This window comes from Hylobates moloch, unplaced genomic scaffold, assembly GCF_009828535.3.
Source record: "Hylobates moloch isolate HMO894 unplaced genomic scaffold, HMol_V3 SCAFFOLD_2, whole genome shotgun sequence".
Taxonomy (NCBI): Eukaryota; Metazoa; Chordata; class Mammalia; order Primates; family Hylobatidae; genus Hylobates; species Hylobates moloch.
This window is the reverse complement of record NW_026652277.1, coordinates 63,929,175-63,943,918: the sequence shown is the minus strand read 5'-3', so window position 1 is coordinate 63,943,918 and position 14,744 is coordinate 63,929,175. Positions and strand designations below refer to the sequence as shown.

The following is a 14,744-nucleotide window of genomic DNA, read 5'->3' as shown; positions in this document are numbered from 1 at the left end:
TGCCACCGGGAGGGGTATGCCTGCCTTGAAGATATGGAAAAGTGTCGTTTTTGTTCTTTCCGCTCTTTGGACAGTCCCTAGTGCTTGCGCGGAACCGGAACGTCTCCTTTGGACCCGCTAAAGTCACAAGCTGCCCGAGCGCGCCGCTGCTGGCCTCCGCCCAGACCCGGATTCCTCTGACTTCTCGGCGCCCTTTCTCGGGCGCCCGGCCCGCAGCTGGCGAGGGCTCTCTGACCGCTCCAGTGTCCTCGCCCCATTTTACTTCTTGGGTCCCCGCCGGTGCCATCTGGTTGGAACCCTCGGGAGAAACTAAAAGTTGGACGTTGCCACCCCTACCCCTCGCCAAAAAATAAACACTGGGGGCTGCCAAGGCGCGGTGGGAGGAAGGCGACGAGGAAAATGCGAGGACGGAAGGCGGCCCCGGGTTCGCCCCCGCCCGGGCAGCCCGCTTCCCCACCCCGCGCCCTGTGCCGTCCCCGGCTCCCTGGCTCCCCGACGGCAAGGAGGGCCGACGAGGGCCGCCGCTTCCGCGTCGGGGTCGGCCGGGGGTACCTGCGAGGTGCGGCTGCCGCAGCGGCGCGCCCCGGAGCCTGGCCCGGCATTCCAGTCCGAATAGAGAGAGGCAGGGAATCAAATGGAAAAGCAGGAGGCCAGGCCCGGGCGGGCGGGCGGCCGGGCGGGGAGGGAGGCGGCGCGGCGGGGCCCGGGAACCCAGCCCCGAGCGCTCTGAGCGGCCGGCTCGGACTCACGCGGCGCGCCCGGGCCGCCCCTCCTCCCCGCGCCGCCGGCCGCGGCCCAGGCTCCCTCGCTCCGCCACTCCCCGCCCCTCCGCGCTCCCTCCCCGCCCTCCCCGCGCCGCCGCCTCCTCCTCCCGGCCTCCCTCTCCCAGCCAAACTGAAAGCCGGACCCCAGGCCGCCGCGCTGCCGCCCGGCCTCCCCGCCAGCGCGCCACCATGGGCAGTCCCGGTTTCCCCTTGTAAAGATGGCGGTGAGGGATCGCTGCAACCTTTAGACTAATGACTGTCCGAAACATCGCCTCCATCTGTAATATGGTGAGTGGCCGAGCCGCCTCGGGGTCGCGCCCGACTCGCGGCGAGGCAAAGAAAGGGAAGCCCGAGCTGCACACACTCCCGGTGGCTGGGGCGGCGGGGGCGGCGGGGTCCGCGCCGCCAGAAGTTCCCGGCCCCCGAGCTGGGCGGGCCGCCGCAGCCCCCTCAGCGGCCGGGAAGGGTCCCCGAGCCCCCCGTGCCCGCCTCAGCCTCGGGACCTCGGAGCCCGCCCTCGGGTTGCGGTGGAAGCGGCTTGAGGGAAGGGAAGCGACCGAACCTGAACGTCCCCGGGGAGGGGGTGGGGGATAAGCTGGAGGTGGGGGGCACCCTCATCTCATTTTGAGTTCAGTCCTTCCGAGGTGTTTAAAATTCACTTTGCAACAGCAATTGTGTATCTGGAGAAATCGGAAATGTAATAAAGCTGTAAAAAAGTGCAGAATTGTGGCTGGAGAAGTGAACTTCAACCTGGTTTGAAAAAGCACCGTAATTTGCTCCGCATGCCTCAGTTTCCTCATCTGTGAAAAAGGGACAAGGCTCTGTGGCGGTAATATTTGCAGGCCCTAAGGGTGGGGCCGGCTGTGGGCTTGGAGGAGGTCTGCAGGGTTATCCTGCCTGATCCGCTGTAGACCTAGGGGAGGCCGGCGGGCATGGATACAGCCAGGGACATCACTGGGTTCTGATGCAGTCAGATCCCAGGACGCAGTGGTCACTTTAATTTGGGTTTCCCCCATTGCTTTCCCTTTTTCTGTAGGAAGAACCTCCAGCCCTTGGGTCCCCAGGCTGGACCCTGCTGGCACCTCCACTTGTCAGAGCCTTTGGGGAGCTCAGATTGGAGTAAGGCATTGCTGTCCCTTGCAGGGTGAGATGATGTGTGTTTTGCCTACACTCTTTAGACTGCACCCCGCCCCCCCCTCCAGCCCCCTCCCAAGCGGGTCCCCGGAGGCAACACGTGCTCTTACAGTGCCAGTTTGAGGAAAACCTCCCTTGAAGCTAGTAATACTGGCCCCTAAAGGGAATCCAGGGAAGCTTGATGGAGAAGCCCTGGTGTAAGGTGATCTGGCTGCCCTTCCCCCATCACATAGCTTTTTAAATCTTCTGTCCCACATTCTGTTGCAAGATCAACACATGGCAGAGGAGCATTAAGGAGCCTTGTGTTAGCTCAGGGGTGGAATTGAGACCCGCTTCAGCTTTCAGCACAGTGGGACGTGCCACTGTCACGGCCAGCAGAGCAAATGCTGGGGCCTCCCAGAGTGATAGCTGCACAGGTACTGGTTGGTGCCGGGCGAGTTCCATACGGAAGTGGATCCTGGAGCCTTTCTGTTTTCTCTTTTTCCCTTTCTCTGCGAGGAGACAGGTTTCCTCTTTTTCCTGTGGAGGGCCTGCTTGTGAAGAGGTGATGCCCTCTCAGTTTCTCTCTCCTACGACCAGCTCCTGAGGGAACTGTGAATCGGGAGCAGCTTGAATACTCTTTCTTCTGTGTCTGCTGGTGTGGCCGCAGGCCTAAGGATACCACAGGGTAGTGAGGCTCCGTCCCAGCCCTTGGTGGTGTTCTTGTCCTGCTTGTGTGTGGTTACACCTCTCTGTGTAGAAGCAGGCTGGAAACTTGAGAGCTAGCATGCCCCTAGGGGAAGCCACTCCCCAACCTCCCCCCACGCGCCCCCCCAACCGCCCTCAGTGCTGCTGGGGCTTTCTGGCACACCTGGGCTGAATGTCATAACGTGTTTCAGTGAAACTCAGTCAGGGAGACAGGGTGTGGGGAGGACCTGAGAGGAGCAGGCCAATACTGCCCTGAGAGTTGACATCTCAGGCGGAGACCTAAAAAGGTACCAAATTTAGGACCATCACTCAGATGAAGTGAGGAACCAGTAATTCATTAAGTAAGGAGTCTGATGTTCTATTTAGATGCCGTGTCTAGAGAGAGTGACAGAGTTTGGGTTGTAATGTCAGACTTCCTGGGTTCAGGTCCTGGTTCTTTTTTTTTTTTTTTGTTTTTGACAAGGTCTCACACTATCACCCAGGCTGGAGTGCAGTGGCGTGAACATGGTGGCTCACTGCAGCCTCCACGTCCCAGGCTCAAGCGATTCTCCCACCTCTGCCTTCTGAGTAGCTGGGACTACAGGCACGTGCCACCATGCCTGGCTAATTTTTAAATTTTCCATAGAGACTGGGTCTCCCTGTGTTGCTCAGGCTGGTCCCTAATTCCTGGGCTCAAGTGGTCCTCCCACCTCAGCCTCCCGAAGTGCCAAATTACTGCCGTGAGCCACCATGCCTGGCAGGTCCTGGTTCTAACACATGTTGGCTTTGTGTCCTTGAACAAGTTGCCCAGTCTTAGACTTTACTTATCTACCAAAAGGAGATGTTAATATTGTTGTATTACTCGGGCACAGGGCCTGGTACATGGCTAGAACTCAGTGAGTGTCATTGTCAACATCATCTTTCTCATTGTTATGTCATCTACCAGGTGTTTAAGGGACAGTGGAGATCATGCCATTTCAGACCTGGTGGAAGCAACCACTAATATCAACACCTCCCATGTATAGGAAGGCTGAAGTGGGAATCCTTAACCCCGCCCCCTGCTCAGGTCAATCCCCCACCCACCGCCCCCACTGCCCCTCCCAGTCTTCCTTCCCAGAGGAGAAGGCTTGGTATGAGGAAACTGCTGTCTTTTCACTGGATCAGACCTGAATATTCACTGGACCTCTCTTTAGATTCTTTGCTCAATAATGAATTGTTTCCAGGTAGGTGTCTTACAGGTCCCTCCTCACTGCTTAGCTCCTCTGTGGGCCTCTTACTGACCCTTCGGGCTCCTAACTTTGGTTCCAGCTGGTTTGAGTAGTTGTAGTAAGAGCAAGTGGTGATTGCTTTTTTTTTTTTTTTTAAGCAGATCATTAACATATTTTGAACAGGCTGATATGTGTTCAGAAAGGATGTTAGAAGGTACCATTTTTCTGGGTGACAGGAAAAAACGAAGATCTATCATTGAAAGCGGATTTGTTTCCTCCACCAGATAAGAAAGGACCCAGCAGAGCAGAAACCAAATTTGTAGCAGATACTTCGTGTGATTGAGAACTAAACATCCCCTCTTTTCCCCATACTTCTTGTGCCAGTTTTAGATATAGGAAACTTGGAAAATATCTTCATTCCTCCACTTACCCACCCACTTGCTGAAGTTTTATTGTCCGCTGGAAGTTTAGTACTAGTTTCTATTTGTTTTAATGTTTCTTCCGTGTGAATTCCTGCCATGGTAATTCTTGATGAACTTGCTCAGGGCAAGGCAGCTTGGCCACACAGCAGTGTCTAGTTCAGAGACAGTAAAGCTTGTTTGGCTGGTGTGTTGTAATTTTCATAATGCACTAGCTGCTACCAAGCATGAGGAAATGTCTTCTGTTGATAATCCTCTGATTTTTGTCCAGACCAATGGATTTAACTTCCTATATATTTTTATGGCCCTGAAAATGGAAAGTTTTTGTTTTTGGGTTTTTTTAAGTTTTCTGTTTGAAGAGCTTGAGAAATTTTCTAAAAAGGAAGCATTAGTTAGAAGAAACCAAATGTGACGTACCAATGCAAATTGGTCCAGATCATCTAATCTTATTTCATTTGTTAATAATGCTGTAAGATGTACCTGTGAGAAAATGCTGTGTATCAAATGATTACGAGTTTTGTTCCGATAAATGGCCATCTGTTGAGGACATGCTATATTGGTGTTGGCACACACTATACTCAAGTGCTTAATAAATGAATAAGGTGAGTCCCTGTCCCCAAGGGGCTCAGCTGTTCCTTATCTTGGGGGTGTAACATTGGTAAAGATGAAACAATTTCAATACAGTGTTATATCAGCACAGATAGAAGTTGAACAAACTCCCAGCAGCTGTACAGTGGAAAGACCAATTAACACAACAGTACATTTTAAAAATATATTCTCGTTTGACCAAAGTTGGATACATGTTCTACTTCTGGCTTTTATTTTATATGAGGACATGATTATAGTCAATGTGAGTTAGAATTGAAATCTGCACCATTGGGTGTCTCTCCAGTTAAGCATGAATCTAATGGTGCTTTTGGGCAAATTGTTGTATTTCCGGGGACCTTAGTTTTTCTCATCTTGTAAAACTGATTTTCTGCTTTTGGTCATAAAAAGCTTCGTAGTAGAATTTCTTAGATAAAGCCTTTGTGAAAATCTGCACCTCTTAATTGGTTAGCAACCACTTCATTACCTAACTACCTTGTTTAAAACTGTATTGAACTTACGACATATTAGCATTTTAGCATCTGTAGAACAGCCTCAGGATAATTTTTGACTTCAGTTTGAGTGCCAGATTTTAGTTCCTTTAAATACATGAAGTAGGCTGGGCATGGTGGCTCACTGGTAATACCAGTACTTTGGGAGGCCAAGGCAAGAGGATTCTTTGAGCCCAAGAGTTCAAGATCAGCCTAGGCAACATAGTGAGACCCGATCTCTACCAAAAACAAACAAATAAAATCATGTAAATAAAAACATATACATATAAATAAATGAAGTTATCTTGAAATAAAGGGAAAGTAAACATCAACATTTTGAAACAAAACTAGAGAATTTTTATAGTTTTATCTTGATAAGTCAACTACTTACCTAAGGCAAGTATTTTGAGAATGGTTGGAAACAATTTTTTAATTATTAAAAAATATGTCAATCTTGTGATTTGGGGGAACAGATATTTTGCCCTTTCCTCTGTAACTGTTATTCATGCTTTCCATTCTCAAAGATAGTTGGCAACTGTAAGTTTAGTTAATGTATCAGCTAGGTGTAAAGTCATGTGAGGGTCTACCCTGATAGTTGCTGGGGTTAGAAAATACAGTCTGAGGTGAGGTGGATTAATGTTTAAAGAAAAGAAATTCTGTTTTTCTGGCCCCACTGGTCTCATATGTAGAGGTTTATGTTAGGTCGGGACCTGACAATTAGTTCTGCGGATTTTTCTGTTTTTCTTGGACTCCTCAGAGAAAACAAAATTGAATGCTGGTATTTAGTTAGAATGAAAGATTATGATACCTTTTCTGTATAGCAACTATGTGCTTCAGTTCACTCATACCATAAAACCTGTTTATTCTTCACTAAGTGGAATTTTGGTATGTTTGGGTTATAATTGAAAGGCATTTTCAATTTTGATTCTCTTAGCAATTAAGAGAAATTTCTCTAGCTCAGATGTCTTTTTCTCCCCTTCCTGGTCTTTCTAGTTAGTGTGAATAGATTGGGCTGCTATGATGGTATTAAATTCTTTAGTATCATCAGAAAGGTATTTGGTAACCACCTATCTCTATCTCTAGCCTACCCATGAAGCCACCCAAAGCTAACTAACTGGAAGAGATGTAAAAGATGGTGTCTTTTAGTCTAGTTAACTTTTCTGGTCTAATTATTTTAATGCAGCTTCTTATAACAAACCTTCAGTTGTGGTGGAACCAAATGCTGATCTGAGGGTTTGAAAGGCCTTGGTGGTCTTTAAGAGAAAAGGCCACCCAAAAATCAATCAGCAAAATCTTTTTTTTTTTTTTTTTTGAGATAGAGTTTTGTTCCTGTTGCCCAGGCTGGAGTGCGATGGCTTCACTGCAACCTCTGCCTCCTGGATTCAAGTGATTCTCCTGCCTCAGCCTTCCGAGCAGCTGGGATTACAGGTGCCTGCTACCATGCCTGGCTAATGTTGCATTTTTAGTAGAGATAGGGTTTCACCATGTTGGCCAGGCTGGTCTCAAACTCCTGACCTCAGGTGATCCGCCCACCTCAGCCTCTCAAAGTGCTAGGATTATAGGTGTGAGCCACTGTGCCCATCCACGAAAACATTCTTGAGACGAACTCTGTATTAGCGAACAACCCTAACAGTAAAGGGTTTTTGGAATATTTCTCTTCTGGGACTATGGCTTGAAGTTTGAGGGATGTTGTAAGTGCTGTACATGGAAGTTTACCCCAATTCTGAGAATGATTCTTTGCAATGGATAGTTTTAAGATCACGGTGATGGGACTTTGTGGTCCCCAAAGCTTCACTTTACCCTCATGGGGCCAACCTTCCTTTTCTTCCTCAAGTTCCAATGCCACTTTCAGAACCCTCAGATACTTTTTAAATTAGCTCAGACTTTGGCTTTTTTTTCTGAGTGATAGTGAATTTTAGACATACAGAAATGTGGAATAATAGAGTGAATACTTGTGTACTCCCCAACCAGTGAAGAAATAAAATACTATATATACATTTAAAACCACCTATGAGTCCTTCCTGATCTCATTGCCTCTCCCCACAGAGTGACCACTATTCTACATTTGGTGTTTACTGTATATTTTTATATTTTTACTAGGTTTGTATGCATTCATAAACTAGATATAGTGTATTTTTTCATGTTTTAAACATGCTTTATAATACTAAACATTCTTCTCAGTTTGCTTTTATTGTTTAAATTGTGATTTTGCTATTCATTGAGAGACACATAATCCTAGTTTATTTTAACTGCTGTATAACATTCCATTATATAAATATGCTATGACACGTTCATTTTAATGTTGTAAGCAGGTTTACAAATTTGTGAGTGTGCTGTTTTAGTGCAATGAACGGTTGTGAACTCATCTCCCTGTGTATAGTATACACAGTTGACAGTTGACAGTTTCTCTGTGGTGTAAACCTGGAAGGGAATTGCTGGGTCAAAGGAATTTGATTGTCTTCTTTAGTAAGTTGCCTGATTGCTCTCCAAAGAAGTTATATCAATTTGAATTCCAACCAAGCAGCGTTTGGGGGTTCCAGTTGCTTCACATGTTTGCAGATATTTGATATTGCTAGACTTGATGTTTTGCCAATCTGATGGGTGTGAAATTGTGCCTTTGTGGTTTAAAATTTGCACTTTTCCTGTTTGCTAGGGGAGGTTGAACATCTTTTCATGTGTTTGTTATACTGGTTTGTTTTCAACTCAGGGGCCTGAGAACAGTTTTCCAGGGCTTGAAAGTCAGGATTGTAGTTTTGGTTTTGTCTGAAAACAGGGACAAAGAAGAAGGGACAATGAAGAGGAAAATCAAGGAGACCAAAGCAAAAGTCATGAAAGGTAGGGATGGATTGGAAGATGCAGGTGAAAAAAATGATGACAAGATAATCACTGTGGAGGGGTGAAAACTAGTAACAAAAAGACAATAGAGTAGCATTGAGAAGATATCTTGAGTTTTGAGAGTAAATTTGGGAGACCTGTCTGTGCCAGGCAGGCCTTGTTCAAGCCACATTTGCTTTGTTTAATTGAAATTGGCTTATAGTGAAAATAGTGTGTGGGGCCTGTTCTGGTGAGAACAGCAGCAAAGCTGGACTTGCGGAGTTTTCCTGTTTACCCAGTTGCTTTTTCAAGTTCTTTTAGAAAGGCATTGTGAAATGATGGTAGTCTTCCTAAAATACATTTCTCTGTCCTTCAGGTTAGGTACACAGTGCAGGAAAATTTTTATCTGGATTTGCTTGAATATATACTGGTGGAATTACTGTCGCAAATATTTAGAAAGTATTCTCTACATTTCATTTTAATTTTCAGAGTATGACGAGTATTACCTCATTAAACAAAGAATGTATCGTTTTAGGTTCTTTGGTGTACCAAAGAATGGTGCCCACATGTGCATTCTTTTATTAAAAATTTAGACTCTGGGGTTCAACACCCAGAGAGTTTGATTAAGTAGGTCTTCTTGGGGCTCTGGAATCTGCCTTTTAAATTAGTGTTCCCTCCTCCTTCTACTCCCTCCACATTCTGTTATAGGTGAGCTGAGGACCATGCTTGGAGAAATATTGCTTCCCTTGGGTAATAACCTCCGCCTCTTAAAAAATATTGCTTAAGAAATTACCTGCCATGTGAAAGTTTTTAAAAAATGAATGTAAAATTATTTAAGCTAGTAACTTAACTTTTTCTGTTCTTTTTTCTCTCTTTTTTTTTTTTTGAGATGGAGTCTCACTCTGTTGCCAGGCTGGAGTACAGTGGCACGATCTCAGCTCACTGCTTCCAGGTTCAAGTGATTCTCCTGCCTCAGCCCCCTGAGTAGGGTACTACAGGCACATGCCCCCTTGCCCAGCTAATTTTTGTATTTTTAATGGAGACAGGGTTTCACCATGTTGGCTGGGATGGTCTTGATCTCTTGACCTCGTGATCCACACGCCTCGGCCTCCCAAAGTGCTGGGATTACAGGCGTGAGCCACTGCGCCCGACCAACTTAACTTTTTCTTGATATTAAATAGCCAGGATTTTTATTAGTTTATATTCTCAGAACAGAGATTTTCAGCACTGGCTTTATATTGTATCACCTGTGAAGCTTTTAAAAGAAAATTTAAAAATAATAATTAAATCACAAAACATTAACATACAAAAAAGCATGAAAAAAAATGTTATATATGTTTACCTACCCTTCACATTTAACAGATATTAAAATGTAGCCATATTTGTTTACTTTTATTTTTAGACACATTACCTTAAAAATGGCACTACCTCTTTTTAGACTCTTTTACCTTAAAAACAGACACTAACTCACCCCAATCTCTTTCCTTTCTCTTCCTCCCAGAGCAAACCACTTTCCTGAAGTTGGTATGGTGTATGGTGTTTACCAAACATGTCTTATACTTTACTTCGTATTTATGAATTCATAAGCAATGGATTGCAACGTTTGTGTTTGGATAAAACCGTGTAGCCTTTTGCAACTGTCTCTTTACTCAACAAGTATATTTGAGATTATGTCAACACATAGAGGTCGAGTTTATTCATTCTGACTGCTCTGTAACAGGATTCTTTGACTTAACCATGGTTTACTTATTCATTCTCTTATTTAGGGGCAGTTTGGTAGTTTCTACAATATTCTCTCTGGAAACAGTGCTGCAGTGAATGTTCTGGCTGCTGTCTTCTTTGCTCAGGTGCCTTCATTTCTTTAGGGTCTAACCCTGGAAGTCAATGAGCTGCTTTCAGGATGCGCCCATCTGCAGCTTTGCTAGGTGTGTCAAATTGCTCTCCAAAGTGGTTCCACCAATTGGAGCTTTATTGACATGCAGTTTCTAGGGTCCTAGTCTCCAGCGTTTCTGACAGTATGTAGATGTAGGTAGTCTGGGGTGAATTTTAGGCACCTGTGTGTGTGTGTGTGTGTGTGTGTGTGTGTGTGTATTTTAAGTGCCACAGTTGATTCCGATGTGAGCATCCAAGGTTGAGAAACCACCATGTTAGACTGACAACTCTATGAAGGCAGGCACTATATTTATTTGTATTATTCAGTGTTGACTTCCCAGCTGTCAGCATAGTGCCTAGCACGTATGTGGTTGGTGCTCAATAAATAAATATTGATAAATGAATGAAGGGATGTAATTTGGTAGAATGGAAGAATTGGCTTGCAGTAAAGCAGTATGCCTCCAATTTTATTATGCATAGGCATCAGCTGGAGGTCTAGTTAAAATGTAGATTTGGATTCAGCAGGTCTGGGGTAGGGCGGAGATTTTGCACTTCTAACAAGCTCTCTGGTGATATAGATAATGTTGGTTTCAGGACCATTTTTAGAGCAGCAAGGCTTTGGGGAAAACAAAACAGCTTCTATTTTCCATATAGTTGTAAAGTGGAGGAGTTTGGAATTCAGAATCCTGTTTGGTAAATCTCAGATCCTATTTATCTTTTTACAACAAAGGTAGTCAATGAAACACCTTCTTTAAAGCTTTTTGGGGAGCATCAGAAGAGAGCCTGCCCATGGAAGCACTGTGTGAGCTGTGATGCCTTCATGCATGTTAATTTTCATAATTATTCTCACTCTTTTAGTTAATCATTATTTTCCTTCTGTTTGCTCAAAGTGCAAAGCTGTTGGTATTTCAGGATCCAGTGAAATTCTACTTCCATTTTGACCTGCTATCCACATTTAGTGGGGCACTTTGGGAGGAGTGACATTGGGGAAAGAAGTTGGCAAAAGCAGAGGCCAAATTCAACACATGGTTTGGTTCTGACTGTGGGTGCTGTGGTGGTGAGGGGGCCCCGTCTCCCTGTTTCTGTGGTATTGGGAGAAACGGGTAGAGAGAGGCCCACAGGACTCTTCTAATCAGCGCTGTAGTGGGTGACAGGACAACAGGAAACTGTCTAATTGAGTTCCCAAGTCAGGTACTTTTCAAAGTGAAAAGAATGCTCAGAGTAATTATAAAATACTAATTGATCTGTAGGTGTAATCTGAGCTATTCAGGGCAAACTAGAGGTAGGTCACTCTAAGGTTAAGCCACCACAGGACACTCCCATTTAAATGCAGAGTTTCAGGATGCTTTGGGAACTGGGTTTCCCTGCCTCATGAATCAGGAATAATGTAGTAATGGAGAGAAGGCAAATACAAATAAATAAATAAATAAAAAATAACATTCAGAATGAATGCATATTGTATGGTTGGCAGGGTAGGGGTGGATAACCTATTATTTCCAAGCTTTTCTTACTCTAGAGAAAAACTGTCGGATGGATCCAGTTGCTTAGGTCAGTGATACTCAAATGTCAGTTTGTCATCATTGTTCATGGTTTTTGCTACATCTATGTATCACTTGAACTTATTTACTTAGTTTTCCTTAAATCTGTTCACCCTAATTTGACCTTATTCTGAAACATCTGCAAAATGATGTGTTTGATGAGCTAATTTTATGCTTTTCTAATCCTTTTCAAAAACATTATTGCTACAGTTAAAACTGTTCATACTGGTGCCACCTAAGAGTAACTCCCCTCCCTCCAGGATTCATGGCCCATAGTTTGGGTGACATTGGCTCAGATAAGAGGTTTTTTGTAGTGGCTCAAATAATCGGCTCTTGGAGGAGCACCATTTGTTGAACTGCTTTGTAGATGATGGTCTGGTCGGTGAGCTTCCTTGGGAGGCAAGTGAGCACATGGCTGAGATCTGGTTGGACTTTCTATACCACTGTTGATTGGGTATGAGAGCTTGATATTCTCTACCCTTGCAAAGACATGCGTCTTATCCATAGCCTGTGGGTGATGAGAGAACTTACCTTCCTGGGTCATTGTGGGGCTTAACCGGAGAGATTGATGGCTAGTGCTTAGCCTGTTGCCTGGGCATTGCATTACCACTTTCTTCCAGTGCCCTTCTTGTTTCCATTAGTGAAAGAGTCCACCGAACACTGTAGTAGACAGCCCTGAGCTAGGACTCAGAAATCCCAGGCTCTGATTGCTTTCCAGCTTTAGCGGTGTTGGGCAGGTCACTGAGGCTTCTCTGGGTCTATAAAATAAGAACCACTCCTGCTGGTGAGCAGTGGCGGGAAGACGAGCATGTGTGTTATGAACCAGCTGTGGTTTTCAGTCAAGGAGAACTAGGGAAGGGCTGCAGGAGAAAGGGAGGAAGAAGCTATGATTTCTCACCAAAATGCCATTGGAAGACACATGCTGGTGGTGTGTGGCCAAGCTTTTGTTGTCACTAGTGAAGACACAAATGTTTTTCCTTTTCCTGAGAATGAGAGCACGTCCTGTAGTAAAAGATATGTTGTCTTTGAGTGAGCTTATACCACACTCTTTTGTGTCATTTGGCGCACACAGCCTTCCTGAGAAATACATGAAGTAGCTAAGCGCAGTTTCTTTTTTAAAATTTTAAGTAAAGTGTCTGAATAGGTACTATGTACTAGGTATTATGTGGCAGAAATTTCAAAATGTGCACAAGGTTGTATGTTGAAAATAGACCCAGTGTCCAATTCTTATCTCTGTTATCTATCAATAGTTATAGTTTCTTATGTTTCCATTTAGAGTTATACACATATACAAACAACTGTTTTTATATTTTTCTCTTAGTTTTTAAAAACACAAGGGTGCATAGAGTATACCCTGATCTGTCCCGATCTGCCCCTTGCTGTTTGTATCTTGTAGGAGGGTCTGTGGGAAGAGCCGCCTCATTCTTTTTTTATGGCTGCAGAGTATTCAGTTGCTTGAGTGTATTGAATTCACTGAACCAGGCCCTCACTGACTAGCAGGACATGTTGTAGGTAGTTTTCTAGTCTTCGGTTTTTACAAACAAGGCGGTAAGGAACAACTTTGTCCATATGTGGGAGTATATCTGTGGACCGACTTCCTAAAAATGGATTTGCATTTGTAACTGGGATGGATTTTGCCAAATTGCCCTCCATCAGCAATATGTGTGACTCTGGCTGCCTGCAGCCTTGCCAAAGCAGTGTGCTACCCAGAAACCTTTTGATCTTTGCCAGTCAGGGGAAAGATGGTGTCTTAGTATATTTGTAGTTTGCATTTCTCTTATTAGAAGTGAGCTTCAGCAGCTATTCATATATTTAGGAAAATAAACTCAATTTTATTTAAATACCTTGCTGTTGGTAATTATTTTCAGCGTCTGTAGGGAAGGACCAGTTTTATTGTTATTTTCAATCTGTCTCAGACCAATATATTTGTAAAATACAATAAAAAGGAATAACTAGCAAAATGGAATAAAAAAACCCAAAGAGAAATAAAATGCAAGCCTTAATTTTTTGTTACTAAACTTGACAGATAGAAAATTACTCTATCCACTCATTTTATCTGCATGTTTTCGGTTTCTGGATGTAGCTCACCACAGAGAGTTTTGAGTAAATAACATTGCTGTAAAGAACAACTTACTCATATTTTTCCTCCCATTGCTACCCTATTTGAGGGTGGGAGGAGAGAGCCCAGAATTTTATATTTTACATTTCATAATCAGCACATTTCAGGATGTTTTTGTTACATTAGTGGAAAATATCTCTGATGGTGCAATACTGACCCAGGAGGGACTGGTTCCCGAGGGCAGGGTTGCTGCACAAGTGCATTGAGGCACATTGACTCCTGCAGTGCTCCCCATGCTGTGAGGTGGGAATGCAGGTGTTGTGATTTTCACTGATGAAGACCTTGAGCTTGGATGAGAAGATGGGAGGATGAAATCACCCTATTAATAAAATTTGCAGAGCAGGCCTATATTAGTCCATTCTCACACTGCTATAAAGAACTACCTGAGACTGCGTAATTTATGAAAAAAAGAGGTTTAATTGACTCACAGTTCCAAAGGCTTAACAGGAAGCATGACTGGGAGGCTTCAGGAGACTTAAAATCATGGCAGAAGGTGTAGGGAAAGCAGGCACATCTTACCATGGTGGAGCAGGAGAGAGCAAGAGAGAGAAAGGGAAAGTGCCACACACTTTCAAATAACCTGATCTTGTGAGAACTCACTATCATGAGAACAGCAACGGGAAAGACCACCCCAATGATCCATTCACCTCCCACCAGTCCCCTAGAATTGTGGGAATTACAATTCTAGATGAGATTTGGGTGGGGACACAGAGCCAAACCATATCAAGGACTTAGGATTTTGCAAGGACCCCAGCCTCCTCTGCTGCCTTTCTGGGAACAGATGGGAGGTGTATTTGTGGGTAAAGTAGGAGCTTAGGGGACATGATAATTCAGGCAGCATCTTGGTGGCTTTGTAGAAAGATTGGATTGAAAATGAGGTTCTTGCTTCTAGCTCACTGAGTTCAGTGACATAAGTGGCTATTTCCTTGTCTTCCACCTGCAGCTAGAAAACAGGCATGGTCTCAAGATTCTTTGTTCTGCTTTTGACTTGAAGTTTTAGTTTTGCATGAGGACTTCATTTTGTTATCTCTAAATACATGGAGAATTGTTTTGCCAGCCATAGCTTCTTTCTAGATGTTCTTTAATGCTCCTTGCTAGAATGACTTGGGATGGTCATGTAGTCAATCCCAGGTC

At 44.4% G+C, this 14,744-nt stretch overlaps 1 protein-coding gene across 2 annotated transcripts in view; it reads left to right on the top strand.

Moving 5' to 3' along the window:
* Nucleotides 1-847: 847 nt before the first annotated feature.
* Nucleotides 848-14,744, top strand: part of USP46 (ubiquitin specific peptidase 46) — a 69,209-nt gene continuing 55,312 nt past the window's right edge. Inside the window, exon 1 of one of the 2 annotated variants that reach the window (XM_032150953.2) lies at nucleotides 848-1,052. In XM_032150953.2, coding sequence (XP_032006844.1) covers nucleotides 1,017-1,052 — 36 coding nt within the window. In that variant the 5' untranslated portion in view covers nucleotides 848-1,016. Of the gene's footprint in view, nucleotides 1,053-3,542; nucleotides 3,788-14,744 lie in introns of those variants that run through there. The other variant, XM_058434163.1, reaches the window with a different exon arrangement.